Source organism: Oryza sativa, chromosome 6 (genome assembly GCF_034140825.1).
Source record: "Oryza sativa Japonica Group chromosome 6, ASM3414082v1".
In the NCBI taxonomy this organism is placed as follows: Eukaryota; Viridiplantae; Streptophyta; class Magnoliopsida; order Poales; family Poaceae; genus Oryza; species Oryza sativa.
The window spans coordinates 24,740,809-24,767,632 of record NC_089040.1 but is presented as its reverse complement, the minus strand read 5'-3'; the positions used below and the strand labels follow the sequence as shown (position 1 = coordinate 24,767,632).

The following is a 26,824-nucleotide window of genomic DNA, read 5'->3' as shown; positions in this document are numbered from 1 at the left end:
GGCGCCATATTTTTCATCAAAAAATAGTCGGCATGTATTTACATTGGAAGTTCCTAAATTACATATGTAATTTTAGTGTATTTACAATGTAAATCTCAAGAGTACATATGTAAGTCTTAAAATTACATATGTAAATTCAAAAATTACATACTAATTACATATGTAAGTGGGGTATAAATGAGTTGTAACTACTCTCTAAGTGGCTTAAAAAAATGACTGTAGCATATGTCGCCACAATTATAGCCAATCCGATCATCTATAGCCAGTTTATATAGTATTTTTCTCTGTACTATTAATACATGATCCCACATGTCATACACACATTACGTCTTGGAGTCCGTGCTGCAGCTAGCTATAGATTTGTAGCCTGCTACTCTTCTCTCTTATCTTTTATCTCTTTAAAATATATTTATAGCTGGCTAATAGTGTGCTATTGTACCTGCTAACACGTATATAAAAGTTTTATTCAAAAATTACTTTTCGTTTGCAAATATATCGTTTGACTTATTACACGAATAAATGAAACGATGGGCTAAGTTCAAAAGTGTCGCAATTAACAAGCATATACTCCCTGTGTACTACTCCCTCCGTTTAAAAAAGGGCAACCTAGGAGGGGTTACATGCTCCTAGTATCTGTCCAGATTCGTTGTTACTAGGAGGGGATAGTTGTCTTTTTATGGGATGGTCACATCGTTATTTTTTTTATGGGGAGTACGTTCCAACTTCCAACTTCCAAGGTTAGTGTACTGTGTTTTGTTTTTTTTTTCACGTGCCAATTGGCAATTTTCCTTTCGTACGTGTGGGCTCTCGTCTCCGCCAATAAGAAAGCGTTGCAAATGTCCCAAGTTGGCAATTTTCCTTGCGTACGTGTGGGCTCTCGTCTTCGTCAATGCTGCTCAAGTGCTCATCATTTGTTGGATTAGGCGGTGCTTGGATCTAGGGACTTAACTTTAGTCTCTATGTTTAGACACTAATTTAGAGTATTAAATATAGACTACTTACAAAACTAATTACATCAATGAAAACTAATTCGCGAGACAAATTTTTTAAGCCTAATTCATCTTGCGAATTAGTCCAAGATTATAGATGGGTTTTATTAATAATCTACGTTTAATATTTATAATTAATGTCAAACATCAGATGTGATAGGGATAAAATTGTAGTCGTATCTAAACAGCGTCGTACTCTACTCCACTCTACCCCAAGGTCCCCCACGCTTTACACGGGCGCCAGGCTTTGGATCTCGATCCACGGGCTGCTGATCAAAAGCACGTGGTGCCGGTTTCTGCGTCCGTGTGGTCACCGATCAGCTCCATGCTGGTTCCTGTATAATTTTGGCCCCTGGCTAACAAGCCAATTTGGAGATGGTGAGAGTGATACTCCCTCCGTTTCTGATTGATCACCTAACTAAAAATAAAATCAGAATTTATAGATTGATTGTTACTCCGTACATAACCTTGTCTTCTTCGTGTGCCGTGCAAAATTGTGTATATAACCTCTCCGGCAAAAAGAAAAAGAATTGTGTTGGCTTATTAGCGCATGATTAATTAAGTACCCGTCCGTTCCAAAATATAAATATTTTTGGACTTCGACACATTCTTCGAGATACTACTTTGACCAACAATATCTATAAGATAAATATGTTTTAAATAAAAAATTGCATATTATGATAGTTTGTTTAATGATAAAAAATTGCAGGAATTCAACCATGCGGATACAGTCACTACTACTTACGCGCCTTCGACATGTACTTAAGAAATAAAAACACTGAAATTAAAGTCATCCGGCCCCACCCTCACCCTCTCTAGCTGATGATTAGTCGATTACTGTTTTCCTATAGCCATCGTTATACACGAGTTTCTGTGGTGTTAGCGTTGATCTTTTGCTAATCTCTGAATCTAGCACGCGGTCGGCTGCCTATAAATTTGGTTGCTCGTCAAGCCTCTCATGCCACCATTAATTGCGAGCTGCTTCTTCTTCCCGTTCTTGTCAAGACTGAAACTCACTGGATCATCGAGGAGTGGCAATGGCGGAGCAGCAGCTGATGCATGGCACCCTCGACGCCACCATCTTCGAGGCCACCAACCTCACCAACCCCACCCGCCTCACCGGCAGCGCCCCCGAGGGCATCCGCAAGGTCAGCGACCGATTCCATGGAGCTAGATCGATCGAACCTCGCCAATGTTTTTCTACTTCTTGGTTGCCTTCTCATGGTGTTTGTGTTTATGCGTGCAGTGGTGGGAAGGGGTGGAGAAGACGACCGGGGTTGGGCAGGGCGGGACGCGGCTGTACGCGACGGTGGATCTCGGCAAGGCGCGGCTCGGCCGGACGCGGGTCATCGACGACGAGCCGGTGAACCCGCGGTGGGACGAGCGCTTCCACCTCTACTGCGCCCACTTCGCCGACAACGTCGTCTTCTCCGTCAAGGTCTCGCTGCCCATCGACGCCGCGCTCATCGGCCGCGCCTACCTCCCCGTCGGGGACCTCCTGTCCGGCGAGGTCGTCGAGCGCAAGCTCGACATCCTCGACGAGCACAAGAATAAGCTCCCCCACGGGCCGACCATCCACGTCCGTCTGCAGTTCAAGGACGTCGCCGTCGACGGCGACGGGAAGTGGTGGGGCGCCGGCGTCGGCAACGCCGGGTACGCCGGCGTGCCGTGCACCTACTTCAAGCAGCACACCGGGTGCGGGGTCACCCTGTACCAGGACGCGCACGTGCCGGACACGTTCGCGCCGACGATCCCGCTCGCCGGCGGCGCGCACTACCAGCAGGGGCGGTGCTGGGAGGACGTGTTCGACGCCATCAGCAACGCCAAGCACCTCATATACATCACCGGCTGGTCGGTGTTCACCGACATCACGCTCATCCGCGACCCGTCCCGGCAGCGCCCCGGCGGCGACGCCACCATCGGCGAGCTCCTCAAGCGCAAGGCCAGCGAGGGCGTCCGCGTGCTCATGCTGGTCTGGAACGACGTCACGTCGCTGCAGATCCTCCAGTCGCTCGGCATCAAGTGGGGCTTCAGCCAGACGCACGACGCCGAGACGTTCCAGTACTTCGAGGACACCGACGTCCACTGCGTCGTCTGCGCGCGCCACCCCGACGCCGGCGGCAGCATCGTCATGGGCGTCAAGGTGCCCTTCGCTTCCACCCACCACCAGAAGACCGTCATCGTCGACCACGACATGCCGGCCGGCGCCGGCTCCGGCCTCCGCAGCATCGTCAGCTTCGTCGGCGGCCTCGACCTCTGCGACGGCCGCTACGACACGCAGTCCCACTCCCTCTTCCGGACGCTCGACGCCGCGCACCACAAGGACTTCCACCAGCCGAGCATCGACGACGCCGAGCTCGCCAAGGGCGGGCCGAGGGAGCCATGGCACGACATCCACTCCAGGCTCGAGGGCCCCGTCGCCTGGGACGTCCTCTACAACTTCGAGCAGCGGTGGCGGAAGCAGAGCGGCCACGGCGACCTCCTCGTCAACCTCACCGCCCTCGAGCACCTCATTGCGCCGCAGTCCGCGATGAAGCTCCCCGTCATCGGCAACGACGACCACGAGGCGTGGAACGTGCAGGTCTTCCGCTCCATCGACGGCGGCGCGTGCGACGGCTTCCCGAGCAGCCCGGATGCGGCGGCGCGGCTCGACCTCGTGAGCGGGAAGAACAACGTGATCGAGCGGAGCATCCAGGACGCGTACATCCACGCCATCCGCCGCGCCAGGGACTTCATCTACATCGAGAACCAGTACTTCATCGGGAGCTCCTACGGGTGGAGGCCCGACGACGGCGTCAGGCCGGAGGACGTCGAGGCGGTGAACCTGATCCCGAGGGAGCTCTCCCTCAAGATCATGAGCAAGATCGCCGCCGGCGAGCGGTTCACCGTCTACGTCGTGGTGCCGATGTGGCCGGAGGGCCACCCTGACAGCCAGGCCATGCAGGCCATCCTCGATTGGCAGAGGAGGACGATGGAGATGATGTACGCCGACATCGCCGGCGCGCTCAAGGCGAAGAGGATGGACGCCGACCCGAGGGATTACCTCACCTTCTTCTGCTTGGGAAACAGAGAGGTGAAGAGGAGTGGTGAGTATGTGCCCGGACATCACCCAAGAGATGGCACGCCATATGCCAAGGCACAAAAGACGCGCCGGTTCATGATCTATGTCCACTCCAAGATGATGATAGGTATGCTCAAATCTAGCCCCGCAAATTTCAACCCTTCAATCTAGTAGTAAATCCTTTCCAAATTCACATCAAATTCTAGCTGATATAGGATAAACTAACTGGGTGGTCCACGCAATTGCGCGGCTAGCACCCATATAAAATTATATATTTTTAATATGATTTTACTTAAAATTTATTAAATAATTATCTCATTGTCTTAAAATTTTGAAAAAGACCAAACATTATCATCCCTTGCTACCCTTACTTCTGTCATATCATTTTTTTTATTACCTTGCTCGATCTACCACTGTTTCTATTCATTCTTCTTGGAACCTTTAAAAATTAGATATAAAAACTTATAGTTTTAGAGTTTATTGTTCTGTTGGCCTTCTTTTTTATAATTTCTAAAAGTCACATATACTCCTCTACAACCATCCACTGCATCTTCTCTTTATTGTCATTGCTATTTTAAAATTCGAACATAATTATTGTTTAGGTTCGTTTTTTTACTTTCTAAAAGTTCCACTAAAAGTCAGGGACTTTGTCACTATACTCCTCTACGACTCGCCCGCTGCCGTCCTTCTTTTTTGTCATTGAGATTTTAAAATCAAGCATGATTACCATTGGGATTTATTTTTTTACTTTTTAAAAGCCCGAACCTTTTAAAAATTGAATCTTATAGGTTTTAGAGTTTTATTGTCTCGTTGGGTTTCATGTTTTTTATAATTTTTAGAAATCCCGTCAAACACTGCCACTATACTCCTCTACAACCCGTCCGCTGCATAATCTTTATTGTCATTGGGATTGTAAAAATCGAACATAACTACCGTTGGAATTCATTTTTTACTTTCTAGAAGACCCACCAACCATCGTCAGCTCTACCATTGTACTCCTATACGACCCGCTGCCTCTCATTTTTATTGTAATTGAGATTTTAAAAATCAAATATGATTATTATTGGGGTTTATTATTTTACTTTCTAGAAGTCCCTCGCCAACCGCTTTGACTGATTGCTTCACAACCTGCCCGTCGTCCTTCTTTTTAATCGTCATTAGGATTCTATTTGGTGTTTTATTAATATTTTTTAGATGTCTCATCAACCGCCACCACTCTACTTCTCTGTAGGCTTGTTACTTAATTAATCTTGTCATGGTCTTTTCTTTCAATAGTCTAATTTTTATTACCAATTTTAGCTATTTATAAATTGTATTCCTAATTAAATTCTTTTTTTCTTTTTCTAATTTCAGAATTTATTTTATTTATTATTATGTTCTTTTGATATTTTTATTTTTTATTTTCAATTTTAGTTGTTTCAAATTTGTATTCATACTTTAACTCTCTCTTTAATTTGCCTAATTTCGGATTTTATTTTATTCTTTATTCCGAATTTTAATTAATCTACCATTTAGTTCTTATATGTACTCTTATTTCAATATTGCTTATATTTAATTCCGAATTTAAGTTAATTTTAAATTGTATTCCTACTTGAACTTTTATTTTCTTTTCTTTTTTCTAATTTTATTTTTTTATTCTGAATTGTAATTAATCTCGTATTGGATTCTTGTATGGACTCTTCTTTCAATATTCCTTATTTTTAATTCGGAATTTTAGTTATTTATAAATTGTATTCCTAGTCGAACTCTTCTTTTTTCTTTTTCTAATTTTGAAATTTATTTTTTTATTATTCCGAATTTTAATTAATCACGTATTGGGTTACTATATGGACTCCTCTTTCCATATTGCATATTTTTAATTCCGAATTTTAGCTATTTTTAAATTGTATTTCTAATTGGACTCTTCTTTTCTTTTTCTTTTGATTAATGTGAGAATTTCTAACCTCCACAGCGAACGTGGTGTCTTCTTTCAAGGCTGTTTTAATAATATAATAGATAGATAGATAGATAGATGTTCTAATGTGCTTATCATGTCATTTGGTACCTGTACTTTTCAAAAAGTTTTTAAAAATTGTTCGTTTGTTTCAGTCGATGACGAGTACATCATCGTGGGATCGGCCAACATCAACCAGAGGTCGATGGACGGCGGCCGAGACTCGGAGATCGCCATGGGAGCATTCCAGCCACACCACCTGAACATCGGTGGCCAGCTTGCAAGAGGTCAAATCCATGGCTTCCGGATGTCACTATGGTATGAGCACCTAGGAGGCGAACCGCACGACGACTTCCTGCACCCGGGGAGCCTGGAGTGTGTCCGGAGAGTGAACGAGATGGCTAACAAGCACTGGGAGCTCTACGCCAGCGAGGAGCTCCATGAAGACCTCCCGGGGCATCTGCTAACCTACCCGATCGCCGTGGCTAAGGACGGCACGGTGGCGGCGCTCCCGGGGGCGAAGTTCTTCCCGGACACCGAGGCGCCGGTGCTGGGGAAGAAGGCGATCAATCCGTTGATGACCCCCGATATCACCTCGTAGATCAGGTGAAAGTTTGTGCTGGTGGTGCATGCGGAGCAAAAGTTTGCTAGTCCTACACTGGAGTGATGCTGCTTCCATCAGAATGTGTTTGTTTTTCAACGGTGTAAGTTGTCCTAGAATGTCACCCTCTATGTAATGTTGAATCTTAATTCCATTGTCTAAAATAACCAAATTTGTAATGTTACTGGAACAAATTTTGTAATGATGAGTATGCACCTGCAAATCGATCACCCAGAGGAGGCCAACCAAATAAAACATGCCCTGGAGACTATTGGAGCTGAAGTTGCAAGGCTGGCCATAAAAATGTTTAGGGATTAGGACTCATTTGGATAATGGGTAGGAATGGGATTGGGATAGGGAAATGAGTGAAGGGCTAGGATGAGATAGGAAGAATGGAGGGCTAGGATTAAAAGTAACCTTTGAAAGGTACGAACAAAATTCCCAATCCTTCTGAAACGGGCCCTCATAAGTACATTCTTCTGCTAGCTTTGGTGGAAAGGAACAAGTCCATTTTGACTCCCTCAAATATTGCTTCAATCTAATTTATATCACTGAACCGCAATACCGGATATCTTCACCCAAAAAAAACTATTAAAACCGGTGTAGTTTGACTCCCTCAGCGGTTTTAGAAGGCGGTTTCGCTAACGTGGTGCTTTGACTTGGTCCAACCTATTGAGTCATCGTGTGGGGCCCACCTGTCAATGACCCTTATATCTCTTATCTTCCTTTCCTTTCCCCTCCATCGGATCTACGCCACGCCGCCGCCCCTCTTCCCCCTTCCACTCCACTCCGCCCCTTAGGGAGTCACTGACATGTGGTTCTCACATACTGACGCATCTGGTTGGACCAAGTCAACGTGCCACGTTAGCGAAAACCACTCTCAAAACCGCTAAGAGAGTCAAATTGCACCGGTTTTAATAGTTGATAGGTCAAGATATCCGGTATTGCGGTTGAGGGATACAAATCAATTGAACCTATATTGAGGGAGTCAAAGTGATCTTATTCCTTGTTGGAAATGCAAGGAAAAAGAAGATAGCAACCCAGGTCAATTTTAGCCCAACAGGTGCGGGGTAATTTGGGCCAACAAATGGGTTATTTTGATAGAACAGGCCTCCAGCTATACGCAACGAGGAACATATCAGTTTCTTTTCTGAAGGAAGGGGGAAAATAGCTCTAGCTGAAGTATATCCTCGAATAAAATTTAGAAATATACATTATATACATGTTTTGAAAGATTCATGAAAATATACGCGTACCGCAGTTCAGAAATACGCGACCGGTTGTTTTCCTCGGCATGGAGCCGCGAGACCGACGGCTGAAACATGCGGCATACTGGCCGGTGCCGCACAGCCGATCTGCGTGACCGTGCGGTGCCGCGTTGCTGGCGGGATCGACGCAGTACCGCGCGCTCGTGTGTCGCGGGATTGTTCCGGCCATCGGTCTCTATACCGCGAAAAAAAATCGGTCACGCATTTTCAAACCGCGGTACAAGTATAGTTTCACAAATCTTTCAAAATCTTGTATATAATCATAAAAACGTAAAAAAATAATGTACATTTTCAAATTTTATTCGTGTATCCTCCAGTAAAAAAAATACCAATCGTTTCGGAAATATTTTATTGGGTGTAGATAAAGATAGTGTGTGTCGAATTAGCATAATAATTTTTTTGTGTTTAACACAAAAAATAGCGATCAAGTCAATAGATTAGGGTATTCATATGTGAACTACTACATCATACAGTTAACCGTAACATGAATGTCTACAGGGCCCAGCTGTTCTTATCTTTGATAGTTCAACAGCTAGCGTTACTAGGCAGGCAGCCCATGCGAAGTATTGAATCAGGGCAGGACGTTGCTGTTCCATCTCTTCCCATCATTGAGGTCGTATGTGATTTCCTTTTTATTTTAATGTTTCATAACGCATTCATTTGCTTGCACTATAAAAGCAAGAGGCCATCAAACAAGAAACTGTTCATCGCAGCCTTTGCCATTGCCTAAAGCAAACGTGCTGTAGAATAAATGAGAACTGTTCACTCGAGCAGTCGAGCTTAACTTGTGGCAGAAGCCCAGAAAGATACCAGAGACAATTGCTACACCAGTTTGCATTTAGTGGTCACTGTTTCCTGGCTGAAGACAGAATTTTTGGAACGCATGAATTTTAATTTGATTTCGACTCATAAACTACTTCAAGAAAGAAATTGTATTTCAGACGAGCCTACTATTGGCGTGAGCAATAAAATGCATATATTTTTCCAGCTTTTTTTTAAGAACATATTTTTCCAGCTTTAAATTCGAGATGACAGACACAGGATTTCAAGGGTAAGTAGTCACGCAACAATTGCAGATAAAATTCACCGGAAGAATACGAGATAATATCAGGAGTGGATTTGTTGAGGGAAAAAATGGGTTGAGAATGAAGTATTAGGCCAAGTTTAGAATATGCTAGGTATAATATAGCTACGTATACTATTTTTTTTTTAAGAAATTGTTGCGTATTCACGTGAACACCAAGAACTCCCTAGGTCCATCCCTGAGAAACTTGTATAGATTAAGGTCCCGTTCGAATAAACTAAAAAAAGTGGACAAACTTTTGATAAAAGTGGCACGTTTTTCAAACTGCTAAACGGTGTGTTTTGTGCAAAAACTTTCTATATGAAAGTTGTTCAAAAATATCAAATTAATCCATTTTTCAAGTTTGTAATAATTAAAACACAATTAATCACACGCTATTAACACCTCGTCTTGCGTAAAACACTTAATCTTTTATCTTCATCTCCAGGAGATTCAAACACCACTTAATTTGATTCATAGATATATTTTTTTTGCCATAGTTGAGTAAACATGAGCTTTTACGCACAAGAGGTACTCGACAGTCAGCGGAACAACAGTAGATACTAGTACTAGATTAGATAAAAAAAGAGTAAAGTGCACACGCGGTCCCTAGACTTGTGTGGTGTGTCAACTAGCTAGGTCTCTGAACTCTCAAAATGAATTTTTTGGATCTCTCAACTTGTCTCAAGTGTCATATAGGTCTAAATGGGTTCCAACCCGCTCCATGTGCTGATGTGGCAGGCCATGGTGGCGCCTACGTGTTAGTAAAACCGATATGTCTGCCACATATAGAAAAAAAATAACATATTTTTTTCTCCTCTCTTTTTTCATTTATTTTTTCAAAATTAAAAACATCATTTTCTCCTCTCTTTTTAAATTTTATTTTTTCTACATGATTGACATGTGGATCCCACTAACACATAAGCATCACCGTGGCATGCCATGTCATCTCACGGAGCGGGTTGAAACCCGTTTGGATTTCTATATGACACACATGACAAGTTTGGGGACCCAAAATGTATTTTAAAAGTTTAGGGACCTAGATAATACATATATATACAAGTTTAAGGACTGCCCGTGCACTTCACTCTGAAAAAAAAACTAAGAATCTAGCTCCAGCTTCTAGCACCTATCATCCAGGAAAGAACTCGACTTGCCTGTTCAAACAGCCTACTCCAGCTCAAAAGTATCAGCTTAAGCCAAATAAACGACACCAATCAAGGGTTAGCCAAACATCAACCACATCAGGTTGAATATTTAGGTTGATTTTCTAACCAGAAAAGCTGGAGCTGGAGCCATGTGAAACACTCCATAACAATAGCAGGACCAGGGCGTGCACCGTTCATCATGCAAGGAATATACAATTTTTCTTAAGGAGGGCTTAGAGGACCCAGCACAGCAATGGAGGAGAGAAGTCCACATTGTCTCCATCTTAAATCTTGGCATGTTTCTGGGGGAGGAGGAGATGGAACTTGACAAAATTATCACCACTCATTCACTCACAAAAAGTCACTATAAGGATCTCAGGCTGTGTTTAGATCCAAAGTTTGGATCCAAACTTCAGTCCTTTTCCATCACATCAGCCTGTCATACACACACAACTTTTCAGTCACATCATCTCCAATTTCAACCAAAATCCAAACTTTGGATCCAACTAAACACAGCCTCAAGCTTTCAACACGGTAGCTCTATGTAATAGTGTGCACGCATGCCTGCCGTTTGTAGCCGCACATGGGCGCTATCTATGTGCAGACGTGCAGTTAACCTGGGACCAAAAGGACCGGACGGAACAACTCAGCCGGAGTAGCCCGGCAGCGAGAGTGGACGTTGCCACACGGCAGAAAGGCTTTACACGGTACCAAGATTCCAAGACCCCTCAATGCATCAAATCATTTCTATCGATCCACACGTCTACATAGATCAAAACAATGAAAAATACAAAGTACATCGAGTAGTAAGAATGAGAGAAGATATATCTGATTGCGGGGTGTGCATGTTGAGGCTGGTTTGTTCAGAGAGAACCTCAGATCCTGGGAGAAAGTCAGGTCAGGATGCAGCTAAAGCTAACACTAAACAAGGCAACAACTACTGGTCTACTGCTGCTACAACAGTGGTGCTACCACCTGGATGCACTATAATATATGCATCGTCATCTGCATGTAATGTAACTACCCGTCGACAGCCTCATAATTATGCCCGGCCAACTCTCCTGGCCCTTCTCCCCTAACGTTTTCCCAAGTTTCCATGCCAACGCTTCCGGTGTCCCCCCAAGCAATATTGGTGATCATGGCCAGGCACGTACTGACGTACGTATTCACACATATAGATTGTTAATTACCACGACTTGACAAAGCAAATTAAGGCTAGCTACAGCACAGCACAGAACTATGACCCATTCTTAAATGGATCAAACTATGGACAACAGTGGCTAGCTACGCTAAAGCACAAGCAAGCAAAACGTGTGCGCCTGATTGGCCAATCGATCCTCACAATTTACCCATTGAAAGGAACGACGTTATTAGAAATTACAGAAAAATGAAGATCCAGCCGTGTTCATCGATTGTCCACGAAACCTCGAACATTTGCAGCCCAAAAATATCCTGTACAATGCAGCGAGAGAGCAATTAATCAAGGGGTCATTTTCGATGAGGCATAAGGCGCGTATACTGATGCTGACCTGCCGCTCGCTCGCGCACTCGATAATCGTCAAGAAATTGGCCACGTCAATCACGGCCACGCTATCACACGCCAGCGACCGACGCAGTCGGGCACTATGTGTGTACACAGGGTTGGTGGATCCGTGTGCATATATGCGAGGATCATATCAATGCCCGGTCCAGTGATCAGCTCACTCACTCACTCACTCCAGGCCAGCTGATTTGCTGATTAATTCCCATCGGTTGATGCAGCATGGCTAGTGAGTAACGAGCCATCACCTTCCTTAGACGTTTGTACGTACGTTGCTACCTTCAACTGCTACATCTGCATGCATATATCGATACTACCTCTGTTTTAGATTATAAGACTTTCTAGCATTGCCCATATTAATATAAATGTTAATAAATATATATATGTATCTAGATTCATTAACATATATATGAATGTGGGCAATGCTAGAAAGTCTTATAACTTAAAATGGAGGAAATACATATACAGCGACAGCTCTAGTAAGGCCGGTGCAAGAACAGAAACTACATATTTTCTACAACTAGGTATTCATGCACGTATATTTATGTAGTCATATAAAGTTCTGTGAAGATTTCCAACAAGACAAAGTACAGAGCCAACTCAAGATCAAATGATCAATCGATCGAGCCCTAGCTAGCTTAGTTTTCGTGTGACCAAGGTGGCATGCTGGCATTGTACCAGCAGTACAGCGTACGTTCTGGTAGAAGCGAGTGGCGTTTGGTGCTGACCCAACCCAAAGCACGAGAAAGCCCCCCATCGTAGTTAATTCGCACTGCTTAAAAAGTTCAGTAAATTTAACCACCACTACCAGGACTAACTTTATTGCGCTGCTGTCCTAGCTAAACCTGCCCCTCATCCCTGGGATACTTCAGGTTTCAGTGAAATAACCCAAGTTAGAGCTACCCATGCATTCATAGGATTTGAGTACTTAGTAGTTAGTAGCTAGTGTGGCAGTGGAGATCCAATTAATCTACCACAATTCGAGCACATGTAATGTACTACCCGCAAGGCAGAGCTAGCTAGCTACTCTTCTCCTCTCACCGAACCGGATGCATTTGCCCCGTTGAGTGCTTGGCAAGGGAGTGATCACTAACCACTGGCCAGACAGTGCCTTCTAGTTGCACGGGAACAGGATTAGCAAGGGGATTAACTCCTAGATGCAGGTTTTGGGCAAGTCCCCAACAACTCAAAGCAGTATGTGTAATTGTGTATGCATGATATAATGCAGCTTGTTGAAGCAAAGGATGCGGTGTAGAACACTGTACCTCTTGTGGACTTTGTTTCTGACAGAGGTGTGGCAGGTCTGATCATCGTCATCCGTTTCCTGTAACCAAAGCCGCCCAACTCGGACTTGCCCCCACCGTTTACCTGCAAAAATGTGAAACCTGCAGAAAATGAGATTTAATCATCATCATCATCAATAACTGTAGTGTCAGTATAAATGCTGAGAGTATACAGATCAGAAATTTATATATAGGGGATTATCTGCAGGTGTATATGTTGTGTATGTTGTGTACGGGCGTGCTACCTTGCAGTCTGCCAGGCTGACAAAGAGCAAGCAGCCCTGAAAGAATAAATGACAAAGAATTCATAAGAAGATGGGGTGCCTCTTCCTTTGAAACATTAATCAATACATTTAAACCTAAGTCATCAACAAATAATAATAACTAGCATGATGGCCCGCGCAGATTGCGCGGCTAGCATCATTATATTTTCTCTCATATAATAGCATATATGTTTTCTCATTATATTATTCAAATATATTAAAATGACAACATAATTTTAAATTTTGCAATAACTTTACAAAACTACTAATGTGTAATATTCATATTGCATTTTATATACGTGTTAGTTATTAATTATTTTTAAGATAAAATTTTAGTTATTTGTAAATTATATATATTCATATATGGACTCTAGACTCGTCTTTTAATATTTCTTTTTTCTGTAAATTGTATTTCTATATAGACTATATGTTCTTCTTCTAATATTATTTATTTTTATTTCTGAAATTTTATTATTTCTAATTGTATTTCTATGTGGACTCTAAACTCATCTTTCAATATTATTTAATTTTTAATTTCGAATTTTAGTTACTTCTAAATTGTATTCCTATATTAGCATTAAACTCTTCTTCCCATTTTTTCTTAATTTCGAATTTTAACTATTTGTAAATTGTATTTTTATACGGACTCTAAACTCTACTTTTAATTTTATTATGTTTATTCCAAATTTTAGTTAGTTTTAAGTTTCTATATGGACTCTATACTCTACTTCTAATATTCCTTATTTTTAATTCCGAATTTCAGTTATTTCCTAATTGTATTTCTACATGGACTCTATACTCTACTTCTAATATTCCTTATTTTTAATTCCGAATTTCAGTTATTTCCTAATTGTATTTCTATATGGACTCCGGTCTCCTCTTCTAATATTCCTTATTTTTTAATTCCGAATTTCAGCTATTTCCTAATTGTATTTCTATATGGACTCCGGTCTCCTCTTCTAATATTCCTTATTTTTTAATTCCGAATTTAAGCTATTTCTAAATTGTATTTCTATATGGACTCTGCTTTTTCTTTTTCTCCGATTAATGTGAGAATTTCTAGGCCATGAGAGCGAACGTGGAGGCTCCTTTTTCTATTCCTTTAATTATATAATAGATAATAATAATTTAGATCTCCATCCTATTCTTGAAGTGTGGCAGTAGATGATGAGGTTGTTGATTATAACTAGTAATTATCATACCTGTCACATAATTGTGAAGGTTTGAGCTAGAGGGACCCTTAAGATTTTCTTCCTTGAATCGCTAGTCCTAGCATTTGTACTGACAATGTATATATGATCAGTGTGGTGTACTAGCGTTTATAGTGCTCACCTGTCAACGGTTTTTACTGGACGACAGGTCCTGACAGTCCTTGGCAACCACCACAAACCTGCCTGCACTTTTCCATGTAAAAAAAGGAGTGCGTGCATGTGTACGACGAGCAGCAGCAGAAGAAGCTTCCATCCCTGCAGGAACTCACTGACACACGTATCTGTGTGGAGCCGATGGAACTGTAAAAGCACCCGGACGGAAGCCCCATTCAATTCGATCGGCCGGACAAACAATGGCAACGAACTCACTCCGCCATTAACTCCGTTTCACCTTTTTACGGAGAGAAGAGCAAGTTCTTCTGCTGCTGCAATGCTGTGTGCGCCTTCCTTGCCGATGCGCCATGGATGGATGGATGATTGGCTGCTTGATTGGGGCAGTTATTGCAGGCCAACTGCTCTGTCGAAAGAGTGTCCCTCGGAAAGTGGCTTTAGAAGTTGGAGTAAACCTTGCAGTGCATGGCATACATACAGCATGGAGTGGTATTACCTTGGTTACGAACGCCCATCAAGTCCATTTCTGGAGTAGTACACACTGTCCAAGCTTCAGTGTTTGTACCTGGAAAGAAATGCACATTAGCCATATGCGCAAGGCAAGGCAAGGCATTGAGCAAAGTTAGATTCATCAGTTACTAGTTTAGCTAGTTAGCACATACACACTACTGGACAATGACTAGCGAGTGAGCTTAGCTAGCTGATCGGCGACAAGTGACAACCAGCTAGTTAGCAATAAGAGCTGGTGATGGTTAGCTCATCTCAGTTCATCCTTAGGTTTTCCTCCAGTGAAGGCCATAAATGAGGTCGCCAAGGGCGTAGGTGGGGGAGTTTATTACCGGCGTACTGGCAGAGAAGGTGGTTATGCCGCTCGCCACAGTTCACCGACAGCCCACCCCAGCAGCCCATGAGGGCCCCCCATCCTCTTTCCATCTATCTCTCTCTTCCACTAATCTCACCAAAGAGTCTTCTTCACTTCCTTCTCTAGGCTTATTAACAGCTTATTTCTGATCTCTCACATGTTCAGTTTTATCTCATCCCTCCTGCTAGATATTACTGTTGCTGGCCCCAACCACCCTGCATGGATTACAACACAAGTTTATCAGTACCACTGTGGTTCAAAGTAGTGTATGTACTGGACTCGTGGAGTTATGACCACAAGGAAATTGACCAGAAAGTTAATTACAATGACTGAAGGTGTGTACTCACTTGGTCCTGGCAGAGTAGAAGGAGAGTACACCAACTAGATCTGAACCCTGGTGTGCTACTGTACCAAAAGGCTAAGGCCACTGACAGAGGAGATACGTGACAGACAAGTCCCAGTTGAGTTACTGTCCAACCCCCAAATCTAACCCTCTTCTACCACCACCCCCACTCGTGCGCCACAGCGCTCTCACACGCGCGCCACACTCATGCCATGTATGTCTATATATATGTGCATCTATATATCTTAGCCACATTGAACGCACGCTACACTGCAAGAAAGGCAAGTATAGGGGTGGCAGGTAGTTTATATTCACTGGAAACCGAGAACTTCACTCCTCCCAGCACTCCACACTAGGAGGATGCTCACTGTCTGACTGACTGACTGGCTGCTGCTGCTGCTCATTCCTTCTCCTACTCTGCCTGCCTCCTCTGCTGTGTCCTTGGGAGAATTCTTCAGGGACAGTATCCCTGCAGAGGTGAGATCATGGGACAGTCGAAGAAGAAGTTCCGCGGAGTCAGGCAGCGCCACTGGGGCTCCTGGGTCTCCGAGATCAGGCACCCTCTCCTGTAAGTCTCTATCTCACTAGTGATGATCACTAGCTAGCTATGTTGCTCTGATGTGTTATGCCACTGTCGTGATAGATACATTTTGATGGATAGCTAGTGGTTCTGGTTTGTTGTTGCTTTCTTTCTTTTTTTCTTTCTCTTTCATGGTATGTTAGTAGCTAACTCAAGGTGCTTGGGTGCGTGCATGCATGAATGATGGATGATGTTTTTTTTGCTACGTGCGTTGTGGCAGTAAGAGGAGGGTGTGGCTGGGTACCTTTGAGACGGCGGAGGAGGCGGCGCGGGCGTACGACGAGGCCGCCATCCTGATGAGCGGCCGCAACGCCAAGACCAACTTCCCAGTCGCGAGGAACGCCACGGGGGAGCTCACACCGGCGGCTGCGGTGGCAGGGCGGGATGGCCGTGTCGGCGGCGGCAGCGGCAGCTCGTCCTCAATGACGGCCAACGGCGGCGGGAACAGCCTGTCTCAGATCCTCAGCGCCAAGCTCCGCAAGTGCTGCAAGACGCCGTCGCCGTCGCTCACCTGCCTCCGCCTTGACCCGGAGAAGTCCCACATTGGCGTCTGGCAGAAGCGCGCCGGCGCACGCGCTGACTCCAGCTGGGTCATGACCGTCGAGCTCAACAAGGACACGGCCGTGTCGTCGGCTGCGACGGTGGCAGCAGCAACAGCAGTGTCGTCCAGCGACCAGCCGACTCCGAGTGACAGCACAGTCACAACGACGTCCACGTCCACCACGGGCTCGCCGTCGCCACCACCTCCGGCAATGGACGACGAGGAGAGGATCGCGCTGCAGATGATCGAGGAGCTGCTGGGCAGGAGCGGCCCGGGCTCGCCGTCACATGGGCTGCTGCACGGTGGTGAAGGTAGCCTCGTCATCTGAATTCCGGAAGAACAGGAAAGAAATTGAAAATGCAAGGTTAAAACAGCATGATCAGGTCACCATCTAAGATCAAGGATCTGGTAGGGTGGTTGGTGCACAGGCAGTTAAGATTGCTACATATGATAGGTATATCTCTATTACTACTACATATCCAGCTTAATTAGGAAACAATTATAAGATCGATTACTACTGTGTGAAGTGAAGCTGTGTATTTATTAAAGACTTACTTGTATGTACAAGACGTCCCCGTCATTATAGTCATACTGGTGAAAGCTCTGCTATGTATCAACGTCATCAGAGATCAGACTACATATATATAAGTGGTGTCAACTTCTAATAAAAGTAAATAAAAACATTGTAATTGTGTACTTTTGTGGCTTTGCTTTTTCTTTCAGACTACTTGCTGGATTTTCATCAAAAGAAGATGAGGAATATGATGAAGGTGATATTTGTGAATAAGACATGTTTCCTAAATGGTTTTAAAAGAAAAAAAGACATGCTTTATAGGATAATACTCCTACAATCATATCTATGAACTGTTCATCTTATCCAAAGATAGTAGTACTCCAAGATTGGAAAATTATGGATGATTGTCATATTAAAGACAAACAAGCAGGAGAAATATTTTTCTTCCTGCATCACTCCAATTCTCCAACCACATGAGTCCACTCAAAGGGTTAATTGATCAAATGATTAATGCAATGGAAAGAATTTGGTAAGATAGACATGGTGCAAAACATAGTTTACTGGAAAAAAGCCGTAATTTCCGTTACTACAATTCAGTAAAATAAATCCATACTCCAATGTTCTGGTTCTGTTCTGTCTTCTCACTTTCATCAAGGGAACCACCTAGTTTATTAATAGGAAATACACCAATTCCTGCAGGAAAAAGGTGTTCCAAAGGAGGCCTTAGCATAGTAAAAACTATAATGTTTTAGAGCAGTCGTTGCCACCAGAAAAAGATTCACTTGTGTCCACTTAGGGGGGATTTGCTGATAGTTAAAAGCAATAATTATGCAATAAACAGATGGCCATAACTCACAAGGCATCAACTAAATTGCGACAGTGCACCAGACTACATGCATTATGTCAGTGTGTTTATTCACACACAAATATATAGCAGCACACCACACAGTACAAGCAGTGGTGTTTCTAACTGTGATGCCAACCCTCCGAAAGTAAAAATGGTGACACCAATCCAGCACAAACAACTTAAAGAACTTCAAGATAACATCATACGTGGCATATCAAATGAAAAAGAATGAAAGCACTGAAATGGATGGCAAAGATCATGGTCCCCATATTATTTCCCCTTCCTAATTTCACAACATACAAATAGGAGCAATGAAGCGCGAATCAGCTCCACAGTTGGTTCTATAGGTTGGTAATGCATGAAGTCAATGCGAAAGGGCCCAGTCAGTTAGTTGGTCAGTCATAAAGTACGATCATGTCAAAAAAAGAAGAAAAGAAAATTAACAATATGAGAGGATACACTATTCTAAGGTCTTGGATGTTGATGAAAACAACAAAGGCACTACATTTAGTAGTACACGAAATGACAAAATGGCATATGATTAAGACCTTAGTGAAATTCAACGATGGCCAGAACCAAAAGCTATGCTTACATAGTGAGCCAACATTTAAGTTTTGATGCTTAAAATAAACAAATTGGTTTTCCTTTATCATCATGTCCTTTCAGCAGAAAAGTGCTCACCAATTTGTGTCTCAATCCATCAAAACCTAATAAATGGGTTTCTTGCATAAAAACCATCAAACTCAAATATGACAAATAATTCTCCTAATATGTGCTGCAGAACAAATTGTTAGGTGTATGATGTTCGCCTCATAATTTAGAGATTTGATACTCATGCTACTGCTCCTAAATTTTGGAAAAGTAACAGCTCACAACTAGTTTCGCCTTGATACCTTGTGGTGCCACAGTAGCTGGTTAAGGACCTCCCATGTTGCAAAAGCATGCATTGAATATGTCCAGTAGGATAGCTGTATCGGTCCCCACAACATTAACTCTGCCCTTTGCTTCAATCTCATTCGAATCAATCTGGTGATGTCATCTTAATTAAGATTGTAAAGCATATAGCACCAAGTTACGCTGCGCTCTTGACACTGTCATCCGCCAGATCTACCTAAAATAGATCAACACATGGTCCATGTACATGCCAATTAATCCATTAATGTCATTGTCAAGTGGCTGTGGACGACAGAAGTGTAGCAAATTAGCAATGAGCCAAAAAGAAAAGGAAAACTGGCTTGTTTCAACTTCTGACTAATGAGAAAGACACTCAAGTACACAAACATGCGCTGAAAACAACATATCATAACTTGTATCAGTAATAAATAAGCATTTCAAATGAGCAACATTCCAATTCCAGGGGGCTTTCCGTTCTTTAAAATCTAGTAAAGAAGTTACCATCTGGTGAGCTTTTGTAATTATTCTTCAAAGCATGGGTAGATTAGTTGGTTAAGATATCTATTTAGTGAAGAAACTACAATTCTACTAAAAAATATGTAAAAGAGATACAGCATGAAAGAATTACCCACTAGTCTATCAAAATCTGGGAAGATGTCAATGAAATATGGATTCACAATGTACAGAACAGGTGGCCTGCTTGGCTTCCATGTGTAAATATACTCTCTAGACTCTAGACTTTATCCAGTCAATCTTGTAGCAAAAGATTTAGGAATCAAGTCTGACACAACAATTTCTGTAAACAACTACCCCTTTTTTGGCCTCTGTAAACAACTAGCAGTAGACCAGCCAGTGACCCTAAATGCAAAGCGTTGGCAAGTATAACTGCTACTGCATGACAAACCCTTGCCCCTCTGAGGGCATAGTACCATGGCCTGGTGGTCCTAGTTAGTTGTTACATTTTGATGTACTTACGTCCATTCAAAATGATTACATGCTTGGCATGTCATTATCTTGGTTCATTTAGCAACCAAATCTGTAAAAAGTCTAATTTTTAACAATCAGTTACATAAAAGTCAAAGATATGCATAGTCGTCTTTTACAATTTACACTACCTTATTAATCCCCACTTTTATATTGTGGGGTATATGTGCAGACAAACTTTAGTAACTTTGACTGATATACTGGATTGAACACATGGAAGTGATACCGGTGGGTAAATTGCCAATGATAACATTATACTTTTGCCAGATTTTGATCGTAAAGTATATAATATATTAATGACTAAGTTTAAAACTCAAGGGCTGAACATCAAACAGAAAAAATTGTAAAAATAATAAAATGTATAAAACTATACAAGTCTAGTTTGCTTTCACTTTTTCAAGTCAAGCATTACAAACCAGCAACAGCAACAAAAAAAAAAAAAAAGAAAGGCCAAGTCAGCTTGTTTCCAAAAATTGTTTACTTGGATAGCTGCAGTTTTGAGTTTCATCACTTCAACTCCTCAAAACTATGAAGACCAACCATTTGGAGACATATTTAGTATATTGCTACCCAAGTCATTGCAGAGAAGCGAGTTTCTCAATATAAATGACCCTGTGGCCAAGAAGTAGTCTAAATCATTTCATTTGCATGTTGTTAACCCCAATGTAGTTGTCAGTCACCCGATGCATGTGTTTCAGAAGCATGGTAATTGAGTAAAGCGATACAATGACCAGCTGGTCAATTTAACTAACAGATTTAACTGTGTAAACTCATATGAACAATCAGTGACTGCAAGGTTCAACTATTGACAGACAAGAACACAGGTGTGCAGCAGGCACTATGATGTATCACATAGACCAGAGGCAATGCTGATATGCATTTCCTTTCAGATTTTTATTGTTGAAGTAATGAACAAATGGCAAAGTAATAGAAGTGCATATTGTCTGTCAACCACAGTTTAAATGTAGCCCAATTAGTTCTCAAGTAAATTCAATTTATCCAAATAAACAATTCCTATAAAAAAAATTTAACCACCCAATGATCAAATTTAACCAAGCTACACCACATCTTTCGTTGTTTTGTTCTGTACATATCCAAGAACATCCAAACAACAAGTTTGAATGTTTAACCCATATAATTAAATTTGCAAAAGTGAAAATAAAACTATATTATTGCAATTCAGTGAAGGGAAGTAAAGGAGAAATCTAGCCAGACTGGTGGAAACAAGATAATTATTGCTGTTCCCGGCAAAGACTCAAATAGTAATAGCTTAGAACAGGTTGGCAAGTGGCAATATAATTAATTTCCTATATTCTGGAAAAAAACAAAAAGTAGCACAAAGTATTGTAAAATGCAAATAGAGATAATAAAGTAAGGAAGATAAGCTATTCCATGCCACACAGGAAAAGAGCAATTTCCAGGGCAAAAGAGTTGATTTATGCGCAACTATTATATAAGCGAGATAGGAGGGCGTATAGTCTTTTAAGGAGGAAATAAACACCCAAATTTCGAGCTAAAGAGGTCCCAAACCTGGGTTGGGGGGGGGGGGGGGGGGTAGGCCGTTGCCTCCACACCTCATAGGCTCCCACCGAGTGAGCTAGTCCCGGTTCCATTTGCAACAGAACATTGGCAACCAATATCCATGTCATTTTGTTTAAAAAGAGTGTAGAGCCACTTCGAAATATGGTAACATATCATTCAAAATTATTTGCATGAAGCAAGCACAGAACCAACAGAGCTAAAGCTATATGGCACAACTCTAATAGATTTCATATAAATTGAACAATGGAGTGAAGGAAAATGAAAATCATACCGTTTTTATTTGACTCATGTAGACACAAGAAATATGCGCCAGATAGTTTATACTTTTCATATAAAAATATGCTATAAAAGTTGCATGTGGAATTGTGGATCCTGCAGGCTTTCAAAACCTGAACAAGCTCTCTCTGAAAAAGCTTCCAGTCTTCATTTCATCATAAAGAAAATTGGCATATCCTAATCACCTATTCAAGGTACTCTTGCAATTTGCTGAAGATATTCACTGGTAGAATTCAACCAGTTAAAAAAAGACCCACCATACTTTTAAGATTCATGATCTGGTAGAAACAGTTGAAAGTATCTCCTCTATTGGCACTTTCAAACTGTCCTCTTGCCATGGACGGAAGCAACTTTTCAACATAGTAGCACGGATTTGCTTCAAGTTTATCTGCTTTAGAAACACTAATTAAATATGAGGAAGAAGTTCTTATTCTAGAATCCACAAACATGACTGCTAGGAGTGCTATTATAACATATGTTTCTTCGAGAACTCCAGAGTGGTGACCAGCTTACTGCATATATAACTTGTTTGTTCGGTCTAGGGATTCCCACAGGTATATATTGTAGTACTACTGAAAATTTGTCAACAGGCTAAGAAAGATAAATGAGCTGAATGCTGAATATCAAAAAACTAGGACAGAGAAATGGCTTGAATGTGTTGTGTTGCATGGCCTGGCACTCAACTAAATCCCCTTGGCCATCAGCAATCTACAATCAGCACCATCAAAAACTGATGCAGAATGTCGTTAGGTTTCACATTGTAAGATCAGTCAGTTTACTGTGACTCTGTGTGTGAGAGAACACATGTTTCTAATCCTGTAGTTCTCCTGACTCCTGAGAAGACCAAGAAAAACTGATATAGAATGTCGCAAGGATTCACATTGGCAAGATCAGTCAGCTGACTTGTAAATCTGTGTCAAAGAACACTTGTTTCTAATCCTGAAGTTCTCTTGACTCCTGAGATAAGGAACTCCACTGCAGTTTTAAAATGATGAATCCTTACCAAGCTGTCAATCACTATTGAAATATCTGTTTCGTAAGCTGATATCTAGCATCAGAAGAAACATTATCTTCCATTGTATACTGCCAAATGGCTTCCATGCATACTCATGGGGGAAGGCATAAGATCATTGCAGAATCTCCCCTGCAAGTCATATGTGATTGCACTTCTTGATCTTGCCAGTACATGATATAGATAATAAGATAAAGTGGGAAACAGCTGCCTCTAGAACATAAGCTCTCATCAACAATTACAATTTCAGCAACGGTTTGCTCTTCTACTGCTAGCTTCCGCTTAGAAGCAATGGACGTGAGACGGATGCTCTTGAAATCATCATCAATCTGGCCACACTTTCTACTGCCATCACCCAATGGAACACCTTAGGAAGGGTTTCTCCCAGCTCAAAATATATTGGCAGGAAAGTCTTTCAGGCTGCAGAGTAATAGCCAGATTCCTTAACCAGAGGCATAAAGGAGGATAAGGACCCTGCATCATGCACATTGCTTTGCAAAGTTACATAAAATCAACAGTTACAGTGCCAAAACACAAGTAATAGATGAAATCATGAAAGCTGGGATAGTAGCATATAGCCAACTGTACTAGTTCAGCATTGGACTGAGAAAAGTTCTATATAACAGATTCTACTCACAGCCTTTAGCACAAAAGCTAGCCGATTCTACTCACGTGGAATAAACTGTAGCAAGGATCACTGCACTGCAATTCCACACATAACTCTCTTCAAACACCATGCAAATAATTAGTTGCTTGCTCAACGCAACTCTACAATTTTTTGGCAGAAAAGTTAACCCAACAAATCCAGCAGAACCGACTAAAATTTGCCGTTAACAATCACAAAAAACAATAACAATCACATTTGCACATTCGATGCAGAAACCTCGAACCAGTCAACTCCTGCACTCCAGCCCATTCCGATTTCCGAACCGCACCTCCCTCCATTGACGCGATCCCGAGTTCCCACCCTACCACGGTTCAGAGAGCAGCTAGCTTTGCCTAACCCTGCATCAAGCTAAATCTGCATTCCGTCTCGAAGCCCGCCCCCATGCGAATCGATGCGGGTCGCGGCGTTGCTAGCACAACCAGCGCGGGCGCCCGGCGATCTACCAGGAAAAAACCCGAGAGCTCAGTTGTGCGCGCGCGGCGGAAACCCCTCTCGTGGCGCAAGCGTAACCCCCGACACCGCCGGCGCAGAGCAAGGCCGTGTCTAGTTTCAGGGTTGACGAGAGAGGCGTACCTCGCGGCGCAGCGGAGGCCGCCACGCGCGAGGCGGCGAAGCTCGTTGCCGGCGGCGAGGGGCGGCTCGCCTGAGAGGCCGGCCGGGCCGGGAGCACCACGGGGAGAGAATAGAGGAGAAAATTGAGATTTAGCCGTTGTCAAAACGGGTTTCACTAGAATGCCGCTTCCAAAATAGTTTCATTAAGATGCCACTTCTAAAGTAGTTTCGTTAAAATGCCACCATCAAATACGGGCAACATGTTACAATGCCATTTTATCCATTTATTCTCAGTTTAATGTTTTTTTTAATATTTTTTTCTCGCTGAGATGACCAAAATACCCTTGATCTTATCTCATCTCTCATCTCTGTCTTCCTCCTCTCCGTTTGGCTCGGCGGCGCAGTTGGGGATAGGGATGACGGCGGCGCGGCTGGGGACGGGGACAGCGGCTGCGCACCCAGGGACAGGGAAGGCGGCGGCGCAGCTGGGTACGGGGAAGGCCGCGGTGCGGACAGGGACGGCGGCGACGCGGCTGGGGACGGGGAGGTGGTGACGTGGCTGGGGACGGGGACGGTGGCGGCGCCAACATGATTGGGGCAGGTGGGGATGTTCTCCTACATTGATGCAGATGGCTCCGCCGTCCCAGCAGCGCCGCCGAGCCGAGCAGCCTTCCCTAACCCACGCCGGCGCCGTCCCCGTCCCCAGCCGCGCCAGCGCCGCCCACCTCATCGCCGACCCCATCTCCATCCTCCTCGACGACCTCCTCCTTGAGTGCCTCGCCGGTGTCCCCTATGCCACCCTCCCGCGGCTCCCCACCACTTCAACCACGCTCGTTGCCTCCGTCGCGCCCACGGCGAGCTCCGCCCCTCATTCCTCACCCTCTTCGTCAGGCCTTGTAGAAGATCCTAGTGGCGGCGCCTAGGGAGAGATCATCGGAGGCGATGAGGTAGGAGGCCTGAGGCCACGGCGAAGGATGCCGCCTCAGGAACGGTGGCGCGGAGGATGAGGACGGGGAGCCAACGGATGTTGGCGTGGTGGTGGTGATGAGGACGAGGAGCCAGCGGCCACCGACTATGCCATTTTTCTATGCAGCTACGCCCCGTCGCCGCCGCCGCCGCCGCCGCTACGCTCCACCACCGGTGACTGGATGGGAATCGATCCCCTTTCTCCTTTCTCCTGTAAAGTCAACAAAATAGCCATGGGCACATATGTCAGAGCATGATGGAAAACATTTGAAAATCAATTAAAATGGTTGAAATGGCATTCTAGCAAATTGGCTTCATTTGACAGTGGCATTATAACGAAGCCATATTCGAAAGTGGCATTCCAGCGAAACCCCATCCCGAACATGGCTAAATGTCAATTTTCTCGAGAATAGAGAGACGAGAAGAGTTGTAGTGGGCTGGGCTGTGTCTTCTCGTGGGCTCTTGAAGCCGTGATTTGGAGTGGAGTTGGGGTTCGCGGTTGTATTCCAGGCTGGGCCGGATGCTTCTCTCGGAATTCTTTTTATTTTTCTTTTTTATATGTTTTTGGTTTTCGCCACTGAGACTGGGGTGGCTAATGGGCGCGCGCGCATGCCGGCGCGCGCCAGCTGGCCCCCTCCCGAGCGATTCTTTTTCCTTTTATTTTTTCGTGTTTTTTTTTCATTTTCCCTTTTACTTTTTTTCTGATTATTTTTTTAATCTTCAACATATGTGTTTTCAAATGTTTCGACTGGAAAATTTTCAAATCTCAAGTTAAAATTTTCAAATCTCGAGTTGGAAGTTTTGAAATCTCGAGTTGAAAGTTTTCAAATCTGAGTTGGAAGTTTTCAAATTCTGAGTTGGAAGTTTTCAAATTTTGAATTGAAAATTTTTAATTTTGAGTTGAAAGTTTTCAATTCTGGGTTGAAAGTTTTTCAAATTTGAGATGAAAAGATGAAAGTTTTTAAAATTGACTTCAAAAATTTCAAATTTCGAGTTAAAAGTTTTCAAATATGGGTTAAAAGTTTTTAAAATTTGACTCCATGTATAGATTTCTTTTCAATCTTTTCAATCTGTTAAACAAAAGCTATCAAAAAAAATCTTACGTTAATTGTCGTTATTATCTCTAACTAACAGGATTAGTTAGTAGGTGTCTCCGAGAAAAAATCCCGCCGCGTGCTCGTTGGCAGCGCATACGCGCGAGCTAGCTTTTCCCCTGAGACTGAGAGCATATGGTCATTGTATGATTCATATGAGAGAGCAGGTGCAATAAGGTCCAATCAGCAGACGGTACAGCTATCCACGTCAATACTATAATCTAAACTGAAAGAGTGAAATGATGAGAGAAAAAGTAAGGGCGCTAATCCTATCGCCTAGCGACACACACAAAAGGCATTGTAGCCAACATTAGAGCAGGTCCAATAGCATGTTATAAGCCAGCTACAAACATATTTTAAAGAGTTAAATAAAGAGAGAGAAGAGCAGCGGGCTACAGATTTATAGCCAGCTATAGCACGGACTCCAAGACACAGTGTGCGTATGACAGGTGGGATCAAGTATTAATAGTATAGTATATAGCTATTATATAAATGGGCTATTAGATTAGCTATAAATGAATTGGAGCTGCTAGTTGGCTATACTATTAAACTTGCTCTTACCATCGGTGTTGGCTGCAACAGCCATTGTTATACTCCCAATGCACTGAGTAGAAAGGATAGAATGATTGGTAGAGATAGAAATTAGACTAGAAAATTATAAAGTGATTTATTGGAACCC

At 43.1% G+C, this 26,824-nt stretch overlaps 2 protein-coding genes and 3 long non-coding RNA genes across 9 annotated transcripts; 2 read left to right on the top strand and 3 right to left on the bottom strand.

Moving 5' to 3' along the window:
* Positions 1-1,925: 1,925 nt before the first annotated feature.
* On the top strand, positions 1,926-6,814 carry LOC4341467 (phospholipase D alpha 2-like). The gene is made up of 3 exons (XM_015785880.3): positions 1,926-2,137; positions 2,236-4,177; positions 6,139-6,814. The coding sequence occupies exons 1-3, from the start codon at positions 2,027-2,029 to the stop codon at positions 6,582-6,584; spliced, it is 2,499 nt and encodes an 832-aa protein (XP_015641366.1). The 5' UTR covers positions 1,926-2,026; the 3' UTR covers positions 6,585-6,814.
* A 4,382-nt stretch (positions 6,815-11,196) lies between these two features.
* Positions 11,197-16,649, bottom strand: LOC9269995 (uncharacterized). Of its 4 annotated transcripts, none has more exons than XR_001546423.3 (9): positions 16,501-16,649; positions 15,311-15,548; positions 14,968-15,036; positions 14,752-14,877; positions 14,482-14,660; positions 13,132-13,167; positions 12,869-12,988; positions 11,593-11,897; positions 11,197-11,515 (listed from the first exon to the last, which is right to left on the bottom strand). It is a non-coding gene; the product is annotated as an uncharacterized lncRNA (long non-coding RNA). The 4 variants fall into 4 exon arrangements; XR_010741927.1 differs by lacking the exon at positions 16,501-16,649 and adding an exon at positions 15,681-15,897 and having other exon boundaries at positions 14,752-14,872; XR_003243027.2 differs by lacking the exon at positions 15,311-15,548 and having other exon boundaries at positions 16,501-16,640.
* Positions 15,930-17,493, top strand: LOC4341466 (ethylene-responsive transcription factor WIN1). Its single transcript, XM_015785947.2, has 2 exons — positions 15,930-16,244; positions 16,477-17,493. The coding sequence occupies exons 1-2, from the start codon at positions 16,162-16,164 to the stop codon at positions 17,123-17,125; spliced, it is 732 nt and encodes a 243-aa protein (XP_015641433.1). The 5' UTR covers positions 15,930-16,161; the 3' UTR covers positions 17,126-17,493.
* On the bottom strand, positions 17,293-22,451 carry LOC107281177 (uncharacterized). 2 transcript variants are annotated; one of them, XR_010741930.1, is made up of 3 exons: positions 21,850-22,451; positions 19,052-19,269; positions 17,293-18,004 (listed from the first exon to the last, which is right to left on the bottom strand). It is a non-coding gene; the product is annotated as an uncharacterized lncRNA (long non-coding RNA). The 2 variants fall into 2 exon arrangements; XR_003243030.2 differs by lacking the exon at positions 21,850-22,451 and having other exon boundaries at positions 17,622-18,004; positions 19,052-19,473.
* Positions 22,452-22,903: 452 nt separating this feature from the next.
* LOC136356903 (uncharacterized) lies at positions 22,904-24,252 on the bottom strand. Its single transcript, XR_010741929.1, has 2 exons — positions 24,107-24,252; positions 22,904-23,340 (listed from the first exon to the last, which is right to left on the bottom strand). It is a non-coding gene; the product is annotated as an uncharacterized lncRNA (long non-coding RNA).
* Positions 24,253-26,824: the final 2,572 nt, after the last annotated feature.

Coding starts and splice junctions, on each gene's coding strand:
- LOC4341467 (XM_015785880.3), top strand. CDS start 2,027: ATGGCGGAGCAGCAGCTGATGCATGGCACCCTCGACGCCACCATCTTC. Junction 2,138..2,235: donor CCCCCGAGGGCATCCGCAAG/GTCAGCGACCGA, acceptor TTATGCGTGCAG/TGGTGGGAAGGGGTGGAGAA. Junction 4,178..6,138: donor CCACTCCAAGATGATGATAG/GTATGCTCAAAT, acceptor CGTTTGTTTCAG/TCGATGACGAGTACATCATC.
- LOC4341466 (XM_015785947.2), top strand. CDS start 16,162: ATGGGACAGTCGAAGAAGAAGTTCCGCGGAGTCAGGCAGCGCCACTGG. Junction 16,245..16,476: donor GAGATCAGGCACCCTCTCCT/GTAAGTCTCTAT, acceptor GCGTTGTGGCAG/TAAGAGGAGGGTGTGGCTGG.